We start from the raw sequence: 20225 nt of genomic DNA on the forward strand, positions 1-20225 counted from the left end.
TACAATTAACAAAAACTTATATATTTAAAAAAAAAATGTCAATTTTTTTTTCAGCCAAGTGCATCCTGAATTTTCGGTTTCAGACCCAAAAAAATTTTCATTTTGATGCACCATCAGCGCAAACCAATCAAAAAAAAAAAAAAAAACACTTTTGGATTTTTTTTAACTAATTAAGTAGCAGAATATATTGGCCTAAATGCATGAAGAAATTAGATTTCTTAAAGATTTATACTGGATAAGGCTTTATAGCAGAAAGAATAGTTTGCTTTTTTTTTTCAAAAAATTGTCGGTCTTTTTTGTTTATAGCGCAAAAAAACCACAGAGGTGATCAAATACCACCAAAAGAAATCTCTATTTGTGTGGGGGATAATGTATTTGGGTACAGCATCATATGACCGCGGAATTATCAGTTAAAGTAACGGAGGGTTGCATCGCAAAAAAATGGGGGTAAATCTTCCAGAGGTCAAGTCAAGCACAGGAAAGATTTGTTTTCTAAAATTGCATTGTGGTCATTTTATTAGAGTTCTTCTTTAAGCCCAGCCGATAAGCTATAAAATTCTTCTACTGTAACAGGAACTGGGAAAAATGTTTAATTTGGCTAAAAGAGATGAACTATTCCCAGAATGCATCTGTTCCTTCTCCAGCCACCCAAAAGAGAACATATGTCAGGAACCTGCTATGTTCTTGTTGTCCCTTCAGGCAGATGATGGCTTAGCTTTGTGAAACGGAGCGCTCACCCGAAAAATGTATTTCGGCTGTAATATTATTTTATAAGATGACCCGGACTGTTTGGAGGGGTAAATAGCGCATGGCTGTACAGTAAATACCGCATTTCCTAAATGACAACCATTGCTCTTTTGTACTGCAGAGGAAAAAAAATTGGAAGGAGAAGGAGCGATGGCTCCAGCAAAGACACAATATCATCTCATAAAAAGGACCTTTCTGGCTGATGAAACACCCGGGTGCATCCACAGCTACTCTACAGACAATAAATACACTACGCCTCACTCTCTGACAATATTTCATCCAGCAGGGAAGGGTTTCTGTTTAACAGAATATGTTTAACTACTTCAATACCGAGCGATTCCACCCTCCTTCCTGCCCAGGCCAATTTTCAGCTTTCAGCGCGTTCGCACTTTACAACTGCGCAGTCATGCAAAACTGTACCCAAATTAAATTTTTTTTTTTTTTTTTTTTAAACAGCTTTTTTTTGGTGGTATTTAATCACTGCTGGGCTTTTATTTTTTGCTAAAAAAAAATAAAATATTTATAATATATATATATATATAAATAAAATGGGATTTTTGACTTGCCGTAAAATCCATTTCTCTGATGTTCATTAACGGACACAGCTCCCGATTCTTCTAAAGCATTGGGTTATACTGCTTACGGTTATAGGAAATTAAGCAGGAAAAAGCTTGACTACACTTGACTACACTTATGGGCAGTCCCCCACTCAGCTATAGGCACTCAGTTTTGTTACAAGCAGTGTCAGAAGAAAGCCAACTCCACAGATGGGTGTCCGTTAATTAACATCAAAGAAATGGATTTTATGGTAAGTCAAAAATCCCATTTTCCCTTTCGTTCATTGAAGGACACAGCTGATTCTTAACCATTGGGACGTCCCAAAGCAGTGTTAAATATGAGGGGTTGGAAAAACATCAAAAAAAATTCCCAAGCCAATCAGGTAACAGCTCTACCATTAAACAACTGGAGGCGGCTTTCGAAGATAGCGGTCGCGTTCTAAGCGAGCTTCGGTCCGGCTCCGCACTCTTGTTACCCCTGCACAGCTTCGGTAGCTGCCAATCGCTTCAGGGGTGAGAGTGACCCTACCTCCCCTACTCCTCTGGCACAGACCATGGTGAAAATCAGCTACCAAAAGCCATATCCACGGCCCTCACACGACCCGGCGCCCTCTGTAGCTATGGAGCGCTTCCTGACTAGGCATGCATCCCCGGCCTCGATTTCTCAGGATGAACCACATGATTCCCTGTAGCTCTAAACTTTTCACAGGCAGCCCCCCATGTCTCCAGGGGACCCTCTACTCAATCCCTTTTAACACCTGAGCTCCTAGATGAAAAATAAACACTTTTGCTCCAGCTGACTCGCAATATAGCTCAGGAAGTTGGGAAATTATCCCAGGAACTGAGGGGGGATATTGACCAAATTGGGGAACAGATGCCCTGGAAACTAAATCTGATGATATGATCCAATATGTGCAAGCCCTTGAGGAGGAAAATGTGTGCTTGAAACACTTTTTCAGTTACAAATACACCAGGAAGATATGGAAAATAGGGAACGGCGCCAAAATCTGCACATTAGAGGAATATCAGAAAAAGTGCCCGATAATAAGATCCGTCCCGATCTCCTGGGCTTATTCAATTTTCTTGCACCTAATATTGCTGACAGAGACTGGCAGATAGACCAAGCTGACAGGTCACTGGCCCCCAAGCCTCCCGCAGGGTCCAGGCCGAGAAATTTTGTGGTCCGTTTTCACTACTATTATAGCAAGGAGGCCCTCTCGGTGGCCACTCGCAACCGCTCCCACATTGAATACAAAGGTGACAAGATTTAAATTTTTAGTGACTTATCTCCTCCCTGGCAAAGGGGCGCTCTCTACGACCTATCACTGCTCACCTACAGTCCAATAAAGTCCCGTACTACTGGGGCTTACCTATCCGCTTGAGTGTTATGAGGGATGGAGTACAACAATCCCTGCGAGACCTTCATGAAGGTGATGCTTTCCTTAAAAGCTTAGGCCTTCCTCCCATTCCGGCTGAAGAGTCTCCTCCACCGCCTTCCACGCCACAAGCTCCTTCTGCTCCTACTAGGATCTGGACTCCTGTTCGAGGACCCTTCAAGAAGACCTCCTCTACTCCCCAACGTTCCCGTCTGAGCAAGTACCCCACCTGATTTCCTCCAAGTTTGCTGTCTAGGATCCAGCTTTGGCCTCAGGCCCTACGAGTTCACCAAGGCTCCCTTCCGTTTTACACTTGGTTCACTTCTGGACAGAACAGATCCCATGGCCCAGTCCGGAGGCTTTATTATTTGTTTCTTTCTTTTGCACTAATTGGTGGGTCGGAGAGGGAGGTTGTGACCCCTCTCTTGCGGAGCCTCCATGTCTCCACACGCACCGCATGGCACAGTCCACGGGTTCCCGAGTCCTTTTTTTGTCTCTGGTTTTTCACTGTTTGGATGGCTTTTTTTCTTGCTTTTAAGGCCTCCGAGGCCTTGTGTTTGCTTTGCTTCTGACCTTTTTTTTTTTTTTTTTTTTTTTTCTTAACTTTTTTCCTTGTATGACCTTTTTTTCAAAATACATTTTCTCTCCTTGTATACCCTGGGGATGCCCCTCGTCCCTTACAGGTTCCATGTGCCTTCTACTTCTGCATACCTATAGCTTTAAAACATTTATCATACAATGTGAATGGTCTGAACTCCCTAAAAAAGCGATGGACTGCTCTGAAAGTTTAGGGCGTCCGGGGCTGATGTGATCCTGATTCAGGAGACGCACTTCCGCCCCAGAGGCTCTGTCAAGTTTACCGCTAGATACTTTTCCCACTCGTTTGTAGCATCGGATTCATCTGGAAACACCGGGGTGGCGATTCTAGTTAAGCGCACCTGCCCTCTCCGTATTAAGTCCTTTCGTCTAGACCCTCATGGTCGCTTTGTGAACACACTCTTCATCCACCTTCTTCCTGACAGTCTGTCGAAGACCCACGTATTGCCTTGGGCGCAGGCAGGCCTTTTTTAATTGCGCCAATTTGTTCATTCACTTTCCTGCAGGTTTCGCACCTTTGCTGACCTGCAGTCCAAATATCACATTCCTAAAACATGCCTTCTACTTATATCTCCAAATTAAACATTTTTTTCTTTGCTAATGCCCTCATTGGTTTTATGCAAACCCACCGCATTTGAACTCCTTTGCGCTCAAGGCCCACACCAACCTCACCTTATCTCCTCTATTTACAAGATTCTCCATGATGCCACTCCAATCTCCACAGACTTTCACTCCTATATGAGTAAATGGTCCTCCATCCTACAATGTTCTATCTCCCTCCCAAATTGGGATAAAATGTGGTCATCTACGTCCAAGATCTCTAGTTGTGTGGTGCAGAGAGAGACAGCCTTTAAAATACTGCTATTTTGGTATAGGACTCCGGAAGTTCTCCACTGCCAAAATCTCTCTCTTTCCCCCTTGTGTTGGCGCTGTGGCAAAGCTAGAGGTAAAACATTTTCATATTTTTTGGCAATGTGAGCTTATTGAACCCCTTTGGTCCACGGTAATGTCCCTGCTCCAACAGGCACTGGATTGCCTTTTGCCATTGGACCCGCTACATTATCTCTTGGGCATTCCCTTTCACTCCATAGGGAAATTTTCAAACAAACTTGCTTCTTTTATTTTGCTGGCAGCCAAGAGGTTAATACCGCTATATTGGTTGTCTACTTCCCCACCCAATCTAACTCAATTATTGAAGGTAATTACTGATATACGTAGAATAGAATATATGACGGCATTGGTGGGGGGACACCATCCCTCACTTTAATACTACTCCCTCTTCACATTAATCACCCCTCGCATCCCATGGCTTAGCTCCCCTTGTGTAACTTGTGGCTTTCCCTTATCTAACCCAAATAACCCTCAGGTCATACCGTTGGATGGTTGCTTACTACCCCATGGGAGCGAAACCTCAGGCAGATGGGATCACTGTGTGGGTCCCTGGACTGAGTCGACCAGAGGCAACTGAAGGCGATCGGCCAGGGAGTCCCCTGCAACTAGCACAGGGACTGCAAGTGTGCTGACCCTGTTGGTCAATATATTATATATATTTTTATATTTATATTTTTTTTTTTTCCCCTCATTGCTCCTTTTTTCACATTTTTATTATTTACATAGAAGTGGATAACTCCCTGAATTATGGACTTTGCACTTTATATTTAAATGAGTTTACTTTTTCATTCCATTATATACAATGGAGGCATGCGGGGACTCGGATTGTGTCTTCCTATGCTGCGTGCATCAATAGAAAGACCCAGCCCCATAGCCTAGGATGGCAAGGCACTCCCCTACTCCTCCTCCCTCCCTTGTAGGCTCCTCACTTTTACCACTCCAAAGTTGCGCTGACTTTCGGGGTGCAACTTTGGATGGGTGCAACTTGGATACGACTTTAGCTTTGACCAGTCATAGGCCCCTTTCACACTTGTGCTACCTAAAAGTCAAGCAATTTTGACTGGACTTGGAAGAAATGCCTGTTTAATCTGGAGGTCTATGGAGCACAAGTCGCATCAAAGTTGGACCAAAGTAGTGCAGGGACTACTTTGAAGTCGCAGAGTTATGAACTGTACTCATTGGAAATCAGGGGGTATGACTTATCATGCGACTTTGCAGTCCCAAGTCGCAGGACAAGTCGTACAAGTGTGAAAGTGGCCATAGTGGACAACTGTTGCATTGCAGAACTTTAAGGTACAACTTTCATGCAACTTTGAGGGTGACCACTGAAGTCTATGGCCCCTAAGTTGCATGAAAGTTAGACCAAAGTAGTGGATGAACTACTTTGAAGCTGCTGCAACTTTAAGTTGCAGCTATATGAATCAGTGGAAAACATGGCAAACTACTCGTCATGCAACTTTGCATGACAAGTCGCACATGTCTGAATGGAGCCTTATTGTCAAAGCAGCTGAAGTTAGAAGCCGATTAGCTACCATGCACAGCTGCACCAGATGCGGAGTGCTCCAGTTTTAGTAAATCTCCCCCATGTGTTCTGTGTTTGGTTTACATACTCACAAAATTACATAAAAATGTAAAGCCTAGTTTGTCCATAAAAAAAAAACAATGTACTATATGTATTACTTTGTTCTCCTACATAAAGACAACGTTATCACTGAATAAACAGGCCTATAGTAGAAATGTAAAAATTGCTTTTTGGTCCATAAGAGAAGTACAGGGGCAAGAGCTGAAAGGGTTAAAACGGTTAAGAACCGCAAGCAATACAGATGTTTATCTATCAACACCCATTTATCAAATACAACACTGGTGACCCATTCAGATGCATCTAGAGTGATCTTACCGATTCTTCCTTTCTTGTGGATGTGTCCAGGCATGATGCCAATCTTACATTCACCAGGCTAGAGAAATAATTGAAAGGATGTAATTAGGGAAAATGCCATAACATCTGTTTATCTGTAGATAACATTAAAACTACCCTGTAATTCAAAATAATGTTATATTAGAAGGATATGCCTTAGAGAAAGAGGCTAACAGGACTGACTCCCTTTTCATTACAAATCAAAATGTCTTGTCTTGTATTAACCATTAGGAGTCTGTCTGCTGTGCATGCATCCTACAACTCCCCAGCAGAAATCGTGAAATGTTGGCATTTATATTGCAAATATGACTGATCATATAAAAAAGAAAAAGCAACTTTTTTTGGGTAAGGATAGTGATCATATGAAGCAATTTATGGTCACAGTTGTTTAGCTCCTTTTTTAAAATCATAAGCGAAATCACCCAAAATGGCCCTGATCAAAAAAAAAAAAAAGAATCCATCCCCTGGAATGTTTGGCCTTGGTACAGACACACAAGGTGACACACACAGGTTAAAAATGGCAATTAAAAGGTTAATTTGCCTCATCTGCGGCCTTTTAAATTGCAGTTAGGCCTCTTTCACACGGTCTGCCTCCGTCAGCGGACTCCGTGCTGCTCAGCGGGGGATCGATCCACCGATCCCCGCTGATCAGGCAGGTGACAGCTCCCTCTCTGCTCTGTGTGCGGAGAGGGAGGTGTCAGAGCCCTGCTGCTCTCTATGGGGGAATCAGATGAGAACGGACCGCCTGTCCGCTCCCATCCGATCCCCTGGACGGATGGAAAATGGGGTTCCCATCCGTCCGGATTTCATGGACCGGATCGGATGTGTATGGCAGCGGACATGTCTCCGCTGACATCCGCTGCCCCATAGGGATGCATGGAGGATCCGATCAGGTCCGCCTAAAAAACTGACAGGCAGATCTGATCGGATCACCCGTGTGAAAGGGGCCTTTGTGTCCGTGTATAAATAGTTAATGAGTTTTTAGTTCTCACGTGGATGGTAAGGATCAGGCTATATACTGGGCCATAGGGAGCATAAAAGAATTGTCAAAAAAACATGCATAACAAGGAACTGGAACTTTATAAAGATGGAAATGGATATAAAACGATGTCCAAAGCCTTAAATATGCCAGTCAGTACTGTTCAATCACTTGCTGACCTGCCCAAGGGAGAGGGAGAGAGAGAATCCTGCACTTTCGAGTATTGGGTGTGAGTGTGCGCCGCCGGTGGCTTGTTCCTGCTAACCCCATATACACACATACACACATACATACATACATACATACATACATTACACACATTATACATACATACGCATATACAGTGCCTTGCGCAAGTATTCGGCCCCCTTGAACTTTGCGACCTTTTGCCACATTTCAGGCTTCAAACATAAAGATATAAAACTGTAATTTTTTGTGAAGAATCAACAAGTGGGACACAATCATGAAGTGGAACGAAATTTATTGGATATTTCAAACTTTGTTAAAAAAACTGAAACATTGGGTGTGCAAAATTATGCAGCCCCTTTACTTTCAGTGCAGCAAACTCTCTCCAGAAGTTCAGTGAGGATCTCTGAATGATCCAATGTTGACCTAAATGAATAATGATGATAAATAGAATCCACCTGTGTGTAATCAAGTCTCCGTATAAATGCACCTGCACTGTGATAGTCTCAGAGGTCCATTTAAAGCGCAGAGAGCATCATGAAGAACAAGGAACACACCAGGCAGGTCCGAGATACTGTTGGAGAAGTTTAAAGCCGAATTTGGATACAAAAAGATTTCCCAAGCTTTAAACATCCCAAGGAGCACTGTGTAAGCGATAATATTGAAATGGAAGGAGTATCAGACCACTGCAAATCTACGAAGACCTGGCCGTCCCTCTAAACTTTCAGCTCATACAAGGAGAAGACTGATCAGAGATGCAGCCAAGAGGCCCATGATCACTCTGGATGAACTGCAGAGATCTACAGCTGAGGTGGGGGACTCTGTCCATAGGACAACAATCAGTCGTATACTGCACAGATCTGGCCTTTATGGAAGAGTGACAAGAAGAAAGCCATTTCTTAAAGATATCCATAAAAAGTGTTGTTTAAAGTTTGCCACAAGCCACCTGGGAGACACACCAAACATGTGGAAGAAGGTGCTCTGGTCAGATGAAACCAAAATCAAACTTTTTGGCAAAAATGCAAAACATTATGTTTGGCGTAAAAGAAACACAGCTCATCACCCTGAACACACCATCCCCACTGTCAAACATGGTGGTGGCAGCATCATGGTTTGGGCCTGCTTTTCTTCAGCAGGGACAGGGAAGATGGTTATAATTGATGGGAAGATGGATGGAGCCAAATACAGGACCATTCTGGAAGAAAACCTGATGGAGTCAGCAAAAGACCTGAGAATGATCCAAAACAAAGCAAAATCTACAATGGAATGGTTCACAAATAAACATATCCAGGTGTTAGAATGGCCAAGTCAAAGTCCAGACCTGAATCCAATCGAGAATCTGTGGAAAGAACTGAAAACTGCTGTTCACAAACGCTCTCCATCCAACCTCACTGAGCTCTAGCTGTTTTGCAAGGAGGAATGGGCAAAAATTTCAGTCTCTCGATGTGCAAAACTGACAGAGACATACCCCAAAAGGTGGCGCTACAAAGTATTAACTTAAGGGGGCTGAATAATTTTGCACGCCCAATTTTTCAGTTTTTTATTTGTTAAAAAAGTTTGAAATATCCAATAAATTTCGTTCCACTTCATGATTGTGTCCCACTTGTTGATTCTTCACAAAAAATTACAGTTTTATATCTTTATGTTTGAAGCCTGAAATGTGGCAAAAGGTCGAAAAGTTCAAGGGGGCCGAATACTTTCTCAAGGCACTGTATATCCTTTAAAGTCCCCTGCAACAACAAATTGATAAATTGTGGATATGTTATATGGGATGTGGGCATATTTTGGAAATATAACCATTATCACTACACAGATGTAAAGAGGTGGAGAGTGCCATTGAAACCCCTAAAAGGGGCCAAGCCCATTTTGACCTTTATGATTTACAGGTCACAACCTGAAGATGAGAGCACATCTTGGGTGAGGGGTGGTCACATGGTGAAGGAATGAGTGTTCTGTAGTGCATCACTGAACTTTGGATACAAGCTTATAAACGTGAATTGGACTTTTAATAAGGGCTTTGTTTTTCCAGCACGGTGGATTCAATTTGTGTTTAACCTAACATACACTTGGTGAAGAAGCAGCATATGGTGGAATATGAGAGAAGTCGTTGTAATATGAATGCTTTTTCAAGCCTGTGTTGCAACTAGAAAGCTACTTGTGATACTGGAAGTTTTACTTATAGCATGGGAGTTGATTTATATTTTTTTGATTTGCAAGCACACATTTATATTTGAAATGAAGGGTAAGTAGAGAAACGCTGATCTATAGTAAGGGTTTTAGAATAAACAAGGTCCTTTTTCTTACTCCAGTTGTGCCCTTCCTTTACCCTTTGGATCAAGACCCTCCCTTTTATGAACACTCATTTGCATCTTAGTAGAATTTTCTGTAAGATGTTATTAGGGACTGCTTGCGCTACTAATATGGTGTGTCCCGATGCAATTGTTTTTCTCCTCATTATGTCAGACCGTCATGACATGCCCATATCTTATTATAGCAGCCTGATGCATCATCATGGACCAAGCTACCAATGACGGCGGTATACAGAGTTTGCAAAGTAATAAAAAACTGATAAACAGGTGACTCACATTAATGACTCCGGGACAGTTGGGGCCGATGAGCCGAGTGGTGGTTTGGCGGAGTAGTCGGTGTTTGACCCTCACCATGTCCTGCTGGGGGATTCCTTCCGTAATGCATACTACCAGGGGCACCTCGGCATCGATAGATTCATGGATTGCAGCAGCAGCAAATGGTGGTGGCACATATATAACAGAAGCAGTGGCGCCAGTAGCTGACTTTGCCTAAGATGACAAAACAAGGAAGAAAAAATGTCACATAACTGAGCTCATGTGCAAATGCAGGTAAAACTGAAGCAAAGATTAAATAAAGCAGTGGTCTAGAAAAAAAAAAAAATAGATTTTTTGCTTCATGCAGGAGAATGTAAAGCCAAAAGGTTTTTGCCGTCTTGGATAGAGTAGGAAAGGGTTAAAACCTCTTTTTTTTTTTGCTGCCTGTCCTGTTAGGGACAATTCCTTTCCTGTCCTAGAGACAAAAGAGCAAGTTAGAGAAAGTTCTACAGAGTGAGGGGACCTTGGACAGTTGTCCCCAAAACTGGTGTACCTGCTGGAGGACTTCCCCCTTACCTCCTGTACTGGTGGCAACCTTTAATCTCCTCAATCCTATAGATCGGGGTTTCTCAACTCCGGTCCTCAGGGCACACTAGCAGGCCAGATTTTAAGAATTACCTTGGGGAGATGCAGACTAGAATACTGCAATCACTGATTGCAGTATAAATGATATCACCTGGGATATATTTCAGTTTTCTTGCAAACCTGGCCTGTTAGTGTGCCCTGAGGACCAGAGTTCAGAAACACTGCTATAGATACCAGGAGGGTGTCCTGAAGCCCAAGAGCTGCTAACACTCCACATTGGATAAAGCAGGCCATACACCGATGGCGCTTTGCTCCAGCTGTGTTTGTTAAACTGACAGCACACACTACAGCCTCCCGCCTGAAGTCACACCTTCAACTTGTTTCATCCATGATGGGGCCTCATCATACTAGGAATAAGCCCTGTCATGGGTGAAAAGAGTCAGTGGGTGGCTTTAGGCAGGGGCTGTAGTGTGTGCTGTCCGTTTAACAAACCTAGCTGGAACAAGATGTCATCAGTGTGAAGCCTGTTGTATGACAAATACTTTGACAGAGCCGTAAGGGCAGATTGTTTTTTTACCTTCATGAATTCTTCTGAGTGAACCGTGCCCCACCCTCTTTTTTTTTTTTTTTTTTTTTTTTTTACCTGAGCCTGATCCAGTGATTGGCATGAGAGCCAAGGCTTTCCCGGCTCTCTCACTTCTCCATGGCTCACAGCGAGTGAGGTGGGAGCAAGGGGAAGGGCTGAGCCACTCTCTGACTCTTCTGGACAGAGGTGGCTCAGGAGCGAGCATGCACGAGTACCCCTATTGCAAGCAGCTTGCTATGGTGGGCACATAGGATGGGGGCATAGCCCAGGAGCCTCAGCAGGCGACCTTAGAAAATGAGGATAGGGGTTGCTCTGTGCAAAACCATCTTACAGCCCACACTGCAATTGCTCATTTAGTCTAGGGTAGAGGAGAAGTACTTTAGCTTACATGATCCTCCACTCCTGCAACAAATGGCACTCCCCCCCCCCCGCTTTGGCGGTGGACTGTCCCCTGGCATCTCATTATGTCCAATGCAGGGCTATGGACCCTGCCCCTGCATTGGTCTCAATATCAGGACCTTAGACAACAAGAGCATGGGGGCAGAAGACACTGCAGGGACTGGCGTAATACCACAAAAGTTCAAGTTAGTAAATCTTCTTTAATGAGTCCCCTGGACCTAGATGAGCAATTAACCCTTACAGTGCAGGAGAAGCCCCACTACAAGAGATCATTTTCACGTTTCCCCAGAGTTGGGCTTTGAACACACATTGAAAGTTACTAAAGTGAGAAAGCAAAAAGGCATGAACCTAGCCTTAAAGTGAACCAATAAAATGAACTTCTTAGAGAACGAACCACAGATCTTCTGTGGATGTCGGCTGCCTCAAATCCTTCTGTATCTTCATGTAATCCCAGACAGACTCCATGTTGAAATCAAAGTTCTGTGGGGGCCAAACCATTACTTCCAGGACTCCGTTATTCTTTACACTGAAGATAGTTCTTAACAAAACTGGCTATATGTTTGGGGTGGTTGTCCTATTGCAGAATAAATCTGGGACCAATCACACACTTCCCTGATGATATGGCATGATGAATAAATATTTGCCTGAATTTCTCAGCATTGGAGGACACCATTGATCAGGCCAAGTGGACACAGTGGTTGGCAAGGAAAAAAAACTTAAAAGTGGATGTAAACCCTCACATATACCAAGTGAAGTGAACAGCCTCAGATGATTACACAGAGATGAAACGTCCCCCTACAAAAAAGTTATACAAGTCCCATTTGCTGTCTTCAGCTTTCTATATTCTTTAGCAAGTGAACATTGCGTTATAATTTGCTCTTCCTGTTCAGCACTGGGAGTGTAGTCTTGGCAGACACTGTGGGACAGCTGATTGGGGGGGGGGGGGGGGGAAGGCAAACATCCCCCCTACACACAGGCAAAGGAAGAAAGGAATGTGCTGTGAATAGACAAGCTCTCTGCAAATCCATTTAGAGCACCCTCCCTGACACAACTTTCAGTCTGGTTTCATCTCAGTTGTCGGAGAACTTGTCAGACGTTATTGTGCTGATAACAGAAAAATGGAGCAGAAGAAATACATGGGACTTAGGGCTTGAGAGAGATAAGAAATCACTGCAGATATATGTGCCTAGGTCAAATTTCATGAATCAGGTTTACATCCACTTTAACGCAGCAGATGAAAGACACATCATGCTTACTTCCCTTCAATATCAGAAGATGTCCAGCAGTGCCAGCAGCGCAAAACTGGTGGAAACCAGTTGGACCTAGGTACACCCATCTACTGTCCGGAGAAGTCTGTAGAGATATGGTCTTTAGGGAAGAATTGCAGCCAAAAAGCCATTCCTCTCGTATGTGGAGACAAGGCTAAGGGTCTCAATTATGCATGAAAACATGGGAACTGGGGAGCAGAAAAATGGCAGCAATTGCTCTGGACTGATGAGTCAAAATGCAAAATGTTTGGCTGTAGCAGGAGGCAGTTTGTTAGTGAAGGGGTGTAATGAGTGTCTGGAGAAAACAGTGAAGCATGGTAGAGGTTCCTTGCAAGTATGGGGATGTATTTCTGTAAATAAAGTTGGAGATTTGATCAAGATCAGTATGCTGAGAAATACAGGCAGATACTTCTCTATTATGCAATACCATCAGGGAGACGTGTGATTGGCCCCAAATTTATCCTGCAGCAGGACAATGACCCCAAACACACAGCCAACGCCATTAAGAACTATATTCAGTGTAAAGAACAAGTAGTCCTGAAAGTGATGGTTTGGCCCCCACAGAGCCTTGATCTCAACATTGAGTTTATCTGGGACAACATGGAGACAGAAGGATTGGAGGATTTCTACATCCACAGAAGAGCTGTGCATAGCTCTGCAAGATGCCAGACAGCTGTGGAACATAAGCCAAGCAAACTCTTCAGGTACGTTTATGCTGCTACAGAAGGAATGTCTGTTACTGCCACCACTGAGGACAGGAGCGGATACTGGATGTCTTCAATGCCTAGTGGAAGTGTTTTATATCTTTGCCAGGAATCTCTTACCTCTGCCACAGAGTTGAAGACTGGAAGACCAAGATGAGTGCTCCCACCCTTGCCCGGTGAGACACCCCCAACTAACTTTGTGCCGTATTCCAATGCCTGCTGGCTATGAAAAGTGCCCTACAGGAAGAAAAAAAAAACCCATACATTAACACAGTTCTGCTGTTAAATTACATAAAACCAAAATTCAGTATTATTCAAGCATACAACATGAACAGTATTCCCAGCGATGTCACTGCTCATCTTGTCCAGATGAACAACGTTATCATGGTTTAAATGTTCTTGCAGCCAATCATTTCATTAGGATTTGTGTAATCTGTGAACTATAGGATGAGCCCCTGCTGGCATCCAGCACCCGATCTTCCATCAGACCCCATTTCAGAGTTAGGAAGCATCGCACCCTGTGCTTTTGCTAACGAACTTCTCCAATTTGCTCCTTAAACACACTGAAAGCTTTTTTTTTTTTTTTTCCCCCGAGGTCTGTATGAGAAGTGCAAAACAAAATAAAAAAAAAAAAAACACTTAAGCCCCGTACACACGTACTGATCGTCGGCCTAACGATCGGCCGTCTTTTGTCCAGGGCTGTCGTGTGTTGAAAACTGCAAAAGACCGCACACGAATTTTGTCGGCCAACAACAGCCGACTGCAGAAGTGATGTCATGTGATGGTTAACTTTCCTTGTCTTTTTTCTTTTCTGAGCATGCCCAGTCTTGCTAATCTGCTGATTGTCGGCCGAATTCTGTACTGACTGGCGAACAATCGGCCGTTCTGGTGTTGGCCAACAAAAATTTTAATGCTTGCACGACAGATTCTGTTCGGCCGAAAATGCGCTGTCGGAAGCATCATACTAACAAGCCGACAATCGGCCGATCGGTCGTCGGCCGAATATTTACGGGGCTTTAGCTTCCATCCTGGTTTCCTACAGATGTCCCATGATAATACCGAGACTCACAATGGGATCCTGGGAAGATCCCAAACACAATGAAGAGAGGATTTAGCACAGTACAGGAGTGATTCTGAAGGATTTGGGATCCTCACCTTACCCAGTGATCCTGCGGGAAAGCCTGGTGACCCAACCCTCAACTAAGCTGGGATGTACAGCAGGTGTTTTTTTTCCACTTAGAGCTCCTTAAAACCAGAAAGCGGTACAGGAAGCCCAAGTTTCCTGTACCGCATTCAAAACGCAATGGGTGTTCAATCTTTTGCAGGTGTCAATATATTCCTAATGACACTCCAAACGCAGATCGCAAGCGCAGTGCATTTTTAGAAAAGTAGAGCATGCACTGCTTTTTGTGCGATTCAGTGTGATTTTCAGCCCAGAAAAATTGCACCATGCTTAGCCACACAAGTATTGCACAGGAATATGGATCGTGTTCCTGAACCCTAAGTGTTTCTGGAGGTGGAAAGCTCAAATATAAGCAAAGCTTGCATTTTCCTACAAGGTCTGCTTCAACTGCTTTGTGACCGCTGCGGATTGCCAACAAGTGGTTGATTTGGTCAGAGTAGTAGAGAGATTTAAATGCCCATAGCTTAAAGTGATATTAAAGGATAGATAGATAGATAGATAGATAGATAGATAGATAGATAGATAGATAGATAGATAGATAGATAGATAGATAGATAGATAGATAGATAGATAGATAGATAGATAGATAGATAGATAGATAGATAGATAGATAGATAGATAGATAGATAGATAGATAGATAGATAGATAGATAGATAGATAGATAGATAGATAGATAGATAGATAGATAGATAGATAGATAGATAGATAGATAGATAGATAGATAGATAGATAGATAGATAGATAGATAGATAGATAGATAGATAGATAGATAGATAGATAGATAGATAGATAGATAGATAGATAGATAGATAGATAGATAGATAGATAGATAGATAGATAGATAGATAGATAGATAGATAGATAGATAGATAGATAGATAGATAGATAGATAGATAGATAGATAGATAGATAGATAGATAGATAGATAGATAGATAGATAGATAGATAGATAGATAGATAGATAGATAGATAGATAGATAGATAGATAGATAGATAGATAGATAGATAGATAGATAGATAGATAGATAGATAGATAGATAGATAGATAGATAGATAGATAGATAGATAGATAGATAGATAGATAGATAGATAGATAGATAGATAGATAGATAGATAGATAGATAGATAGATAGATAGATAGATAGATAGATAGATAGATAGATAGATAGATAGATAGATAGATAGATAGATAGATAGATAGATAGATAGATAGATAGATAGATAGATAGATAGATAGATAGATAGATAGATAGATAGATAGATAGATAGATAGATAGATAGATAGATAGATAGATAGATAGATAGATAGATAGATAGATAGATAGATAGATAGATAGATAGATAGATAGATAGATAGATAGATAGATAGATAGATAGATAGATAGATAGATAGATAGATAGATAGATAGATAGATAGATAGATAGATAGATAGATAGATAGATAGATAGATAGATAGATAGATAGATAGATAGATAGATAGATAGATAGATAGATAGATAGATAGATAGATAGATAGATAGATAGATAGATAGATAGATAGATAGATAGATAGATAGATAGATAGATAGATAGATAGATAGATAGATAGATAGATAGATAGATAGATAGATAGATAGATAGATAGATAGATAGATAGATAGATAGATAGATAGATAGATAGATAGATAGATAGATAGATAGATAGATAGATAGATAGATAGATAGATAGATAGATAGATAGATAGATAGATAGATAGATAGATAGATAGATAGATAGATAGATAGATAGATAGATAGATAGATAGATAGATAGATAGATAGATAGATAGATAGATAGATAGATAGATAGATAGATAGATAGATAGATAGATAGATAGATAGATAGATAGATAGATAGATAGATAGATAGATAGATAGATAGATAGATAGATAGATAGATAGATAGATAGATAGATAGATAGATAGATAGATAGATAGATAGATAGATAGATAGATAGATAGATAGATAGATAGATAGATAGATAGATAGATAGATAGATAGATAGATAGATAGATAGATAGATAGATAGATAGATAGATAGATAGATAGATAGATAGATAGATAGATAGATAGATAGATAGATAGATAGATAGATAGATAGATAGATAGATAGATAGATAGATAGATAGATAGATAGATAGATAGATAGATAGATAGATAGATAGATAGATAGATAGATAGATAGATAGATAGATAGATAGATAGATAGATAGATAGATAGATAGATAGATAGATAGATAGATAGATAGATAGATAGATAGATAGATAGATAGATAGATAGATAGATAGATAGATAGATAGATAGATAGATAGATAGATAGATAGATAGATAGATAGATAGATAGATAGATAGATAGATAGATAGATAGATAGATAGATAGATAGATAGATAGATAGATAGATAGATAGATAGATAGATAGATAGATAGATAGATAGATAGATAGATAGATAGATAGATAGATAGATAGATAGATAGATAGATAGATAGATAGATAGATAGATAGATAGATAGATAGATAGATAGATAGATAGATAGATAGATAGATAGATAGATAGATAGATAGATAGATAGATAGATAGATAGATAGATAGATAGATAGATAGATAGATAGATAGATAGATAGATAGATAGATAGATAGATAGATAGATAGATAGATAGATAGATAGATAGATAGATAGATAGATAGATAGATAGATAGATAGATAGATAGATAGATAGATAGATAGATAGATAGATAGATAGATAGATAGATAGATAGATAGATAGATAGATAGATAGATAGATAGATAGATAGATAGATAGATAGATAGATAGATAGATAGATAGATAGATAGATAGATAGATAGATATATATATGTGTGTGTGTGTGTTTTTTTATTACCTGCTCTGTGTTGCACAGAACAGCCCAAAATCCTCTTCTTTGTGGCTCCCCCTCTGGTACTCCTGGCTCCTCTCCCTTGACCAATGTCCCTAAAAGCAAGCCATCTGCTATGGAGCTCTGGTGGGGTGTGCTCGCTCCTGAGCCCCGCTCTATGCATCCTTAAGACACAGAGATGCGGCTTGTCCCTGACATCCCCCCCCCTCTCCTCATTGGTTCACTGGCTGTGATTGACAGATGTGGGAGCCAATGGCTTCCACTGCGGTGTCTCAGCCAATGAGCAGGAAGTGAACCGGGACAGCCAAGGCTCCGGGGCATGTTGCTGGATCGAGATGGGGCTGAGATAAGTAATAGGGGGAAGCTGTGGGGGGAGCTGCACACAGAGGGTTATTTTGTCTTCATGCATAAAATGCACAAAGGTAAAAAAACTTCAGCCTGTACTTTAAGCTAGCCATACACACCAGTTATATTCAGGCAGCAACAGCCCCTGCAGCTTCCCGATCCCCTGAACAGATAGGATCCAGTCACTGTTCAGCTAATACTATTCCACCAGTGGATTTTCAAATCATTTTTTTTTTTTTTTTTTTGCTGACAGAAACAACCAGGGCTGGAATTTCAGCTGATTTGAAATTTGTGTCATCTGTGGCCAGCTTCAGGCCATGTGAGGGCCACGTTTGCCTGCAATAGGATGCACAGGTGTTCTATGCATCCCCTTGCAGGCAGTCCCATGTCATGTCAGTTGGGACAAAGCAACTGCACAGACACCGACACTGCTCCCAGTTTGACATCCGTGTAGGTGCCGAACACACATTATCTGCGTTTGGGGACTCACACCGACAAGGATGTCAAATTTGGAGCAGGGGCTGTGTCTGTGCAGTCACTTCATCCCAACTGACAAAAATGTGCAGGGTTGGCTCCATAACCACAAGACAAGCAAAGAATGAACTTCACAAGGGGAAGCGAAACAATAGGAAATGAGAGAGACCAAATTCTGCAATCGCTCAAAAAGCCAAGAGCTTGTGAAGCCGCTATAACCTGAGCTAAGTGATTTTTGGGGTATTCCTATTGTACATAGGCCATTGTTTATGCTCATTCGCTAAGATGAGATCAAACGTTGTGTGTGTTCTATTGTTTTCCTACCATTGTAAGTAGTTTGTGTGTAAAGCATTCTTGTTTTGTAAGGCACATTAAGAACAGAGGTTTATACTTCCTTACTTTTACCGCAAAGTGACCTTAAAGCGGAGTTCCAGCCTAATCACACACTCACCTGTCCAACGGTCCAGCGATGCGGCCGCCCGAAGCCTCGCTCTTCTCCCTCTCTGCTCTGCAGCGCCGGCATCACTGGTGTGGGCACCCGGCTGTGACAGTTGTCGGCTTCACAGCCGGGTACGCACTGCGCATTGGCTGGCAATCTTCTGGGACCTCTGACATGTGCCAGAAGATTGCAGGGAGGGAGGGGGAGAGGAGAACTTCCGCTCAGGGTGCCGCGGCGCTCCGAGCGGAAGTGGGAGCGGGTACCTGTCAAAACTAGGTACCCGCTCCCCCCTAAAAAAATGACATGCCAGATGTGGCATGTCAGGGGGTTAGAACTACCTAAAGCGGAAGTTCCACTTTTGGGTGGAACTCCGCTTTAAAGAGGAACTGAAGTTAAACTTTATAAAATTTTTGAAAAAAATACTAGCAGAAAAAATGTCCGTTATATTTATTCCATTAAAATAACAGAATCTGCCCTTTTCATATGCAAAAAGTAGGCTGGAAGGGCACTCACTCACCCTCTTGTAGCACTGTGGCCATTTTAAGTGTGGGCAGCTGAAGCTAGCGTCTGATTTCCTGGTGTTTTTGCCTTCTATAATGGGAAATCTTGCGCACGATCAGTGCGGCCCCTAGCACCACGCATGTGCACGGCTCAGCCGTAATACATGCATGAAAATTGCCATTATAATTTAGAACAGAATGAGGTTTTATTCTGAATGAGACTGAAGCATATTGCACCAATGCATGCATTTCTGAGGTCACCCTAGTTCTTAGATATAGGACATGAACTTGGGGGGGGGGGGGGGTCATATTAAAAAAGGTAAATACAAACCTGTTTTCCAGTGAAGCCCTGGCATATTACTTTAGTGTCCTTATTAATGTACAAGTGTTTCCGGGAGGCTGTATAGGAGTTATGCCTTACTCCATTCTGTTGCACTGCAAGACAGAAAAGTAAAAGATGAAGAGCCAAGTTTTACAAATTCTCACTCTGCACTTCACAGTCTGTTTAAATCAATTCTCAACCAGCTTACAGTGAGGGAAAAAAAGTATTTGATCCCCTGCTGATTTTTTACGTTTTGCCCACTGGCAAAGAAATGATCAGTCTATAATTATAATGGTAGGTTTATTTTATCAGCGAGACGGAATAACGAAAAAAAAAAAAATCCAGAAAAAAAAAAAAAAAACGGATTTCAAAAAAGTTATAAATTGATTTGAATTTTAAAGCTGAGTTCCGGCCATGAAAAAAAAAATTTCAATAAAAATACCCCAAGGACAGTCAGGGCTAGTACATTCCACAATGGCTAGCCTCTGATCTGTCCTGGGTCGCACTTACCTGCAAGAAGAAATACTTACCTTTAAAATTTCTTCTCCAGCGTTGCCATCTCAGATGTGGGCAGCTGAAGCCGGCGCGATCCTCTTCTGTGTCCTCTTCTCCCAGATCCTCTTCTGTGTCACTTCCGGTGCGGTGCCGCATTCCTCCACAGCTTCTGGGCATGCCCAGAAGCTGTTTAGCAAGGTATGACGGCGCCGCA

At 41.8% G+C, this 20225-nt stretch overlaps 1 protein-coding gene across 1 annotated transcript in view; it reads right to left on the minus strand.

Annotated features, from left to right (window-relative positions):
* Positions 1-20225, minus strand: part of SUCLG1 (succinate-CoA ligase GDP/ADP-forming subunit alpha) — a 99197-nt gene that overhangs the window by 59231 nt on the left and 19741 nt on the right. Inside the window, exons 2-5 of the mRNA XM_082273664.1 lie at positions 19526-19629; positions 13475-13591; positions 9834-10046; positions 6066-6123 (exon numbers count right to left, since the gene is read on the minus strand). Coding sequence (XP_082129790.1) covers positions 6066-6123; positions 9834-10046; positions 13475-13591; positions 19526-19629 — 492 coding nt within the window. The remainder of the gene's footprint in view (positions 1-6065; positions 6124-9833; positions 10047-13474; positions 13592-19525; positions 19630-20225) is intronic.

This window comes from Pelophylax lessonae, assembly GCF_965119305.1.
Source record: "Pelophylax lessonae genome assembly, chromosome: 1".
In the NCBI taxonomy this organism is placed as follows: domain Eukaryota; kingdom Metazoa; phylum Chordata; class Amphibia; order Anura; family Ranidae; genus Pelophylax; species Pelophylax lessonae.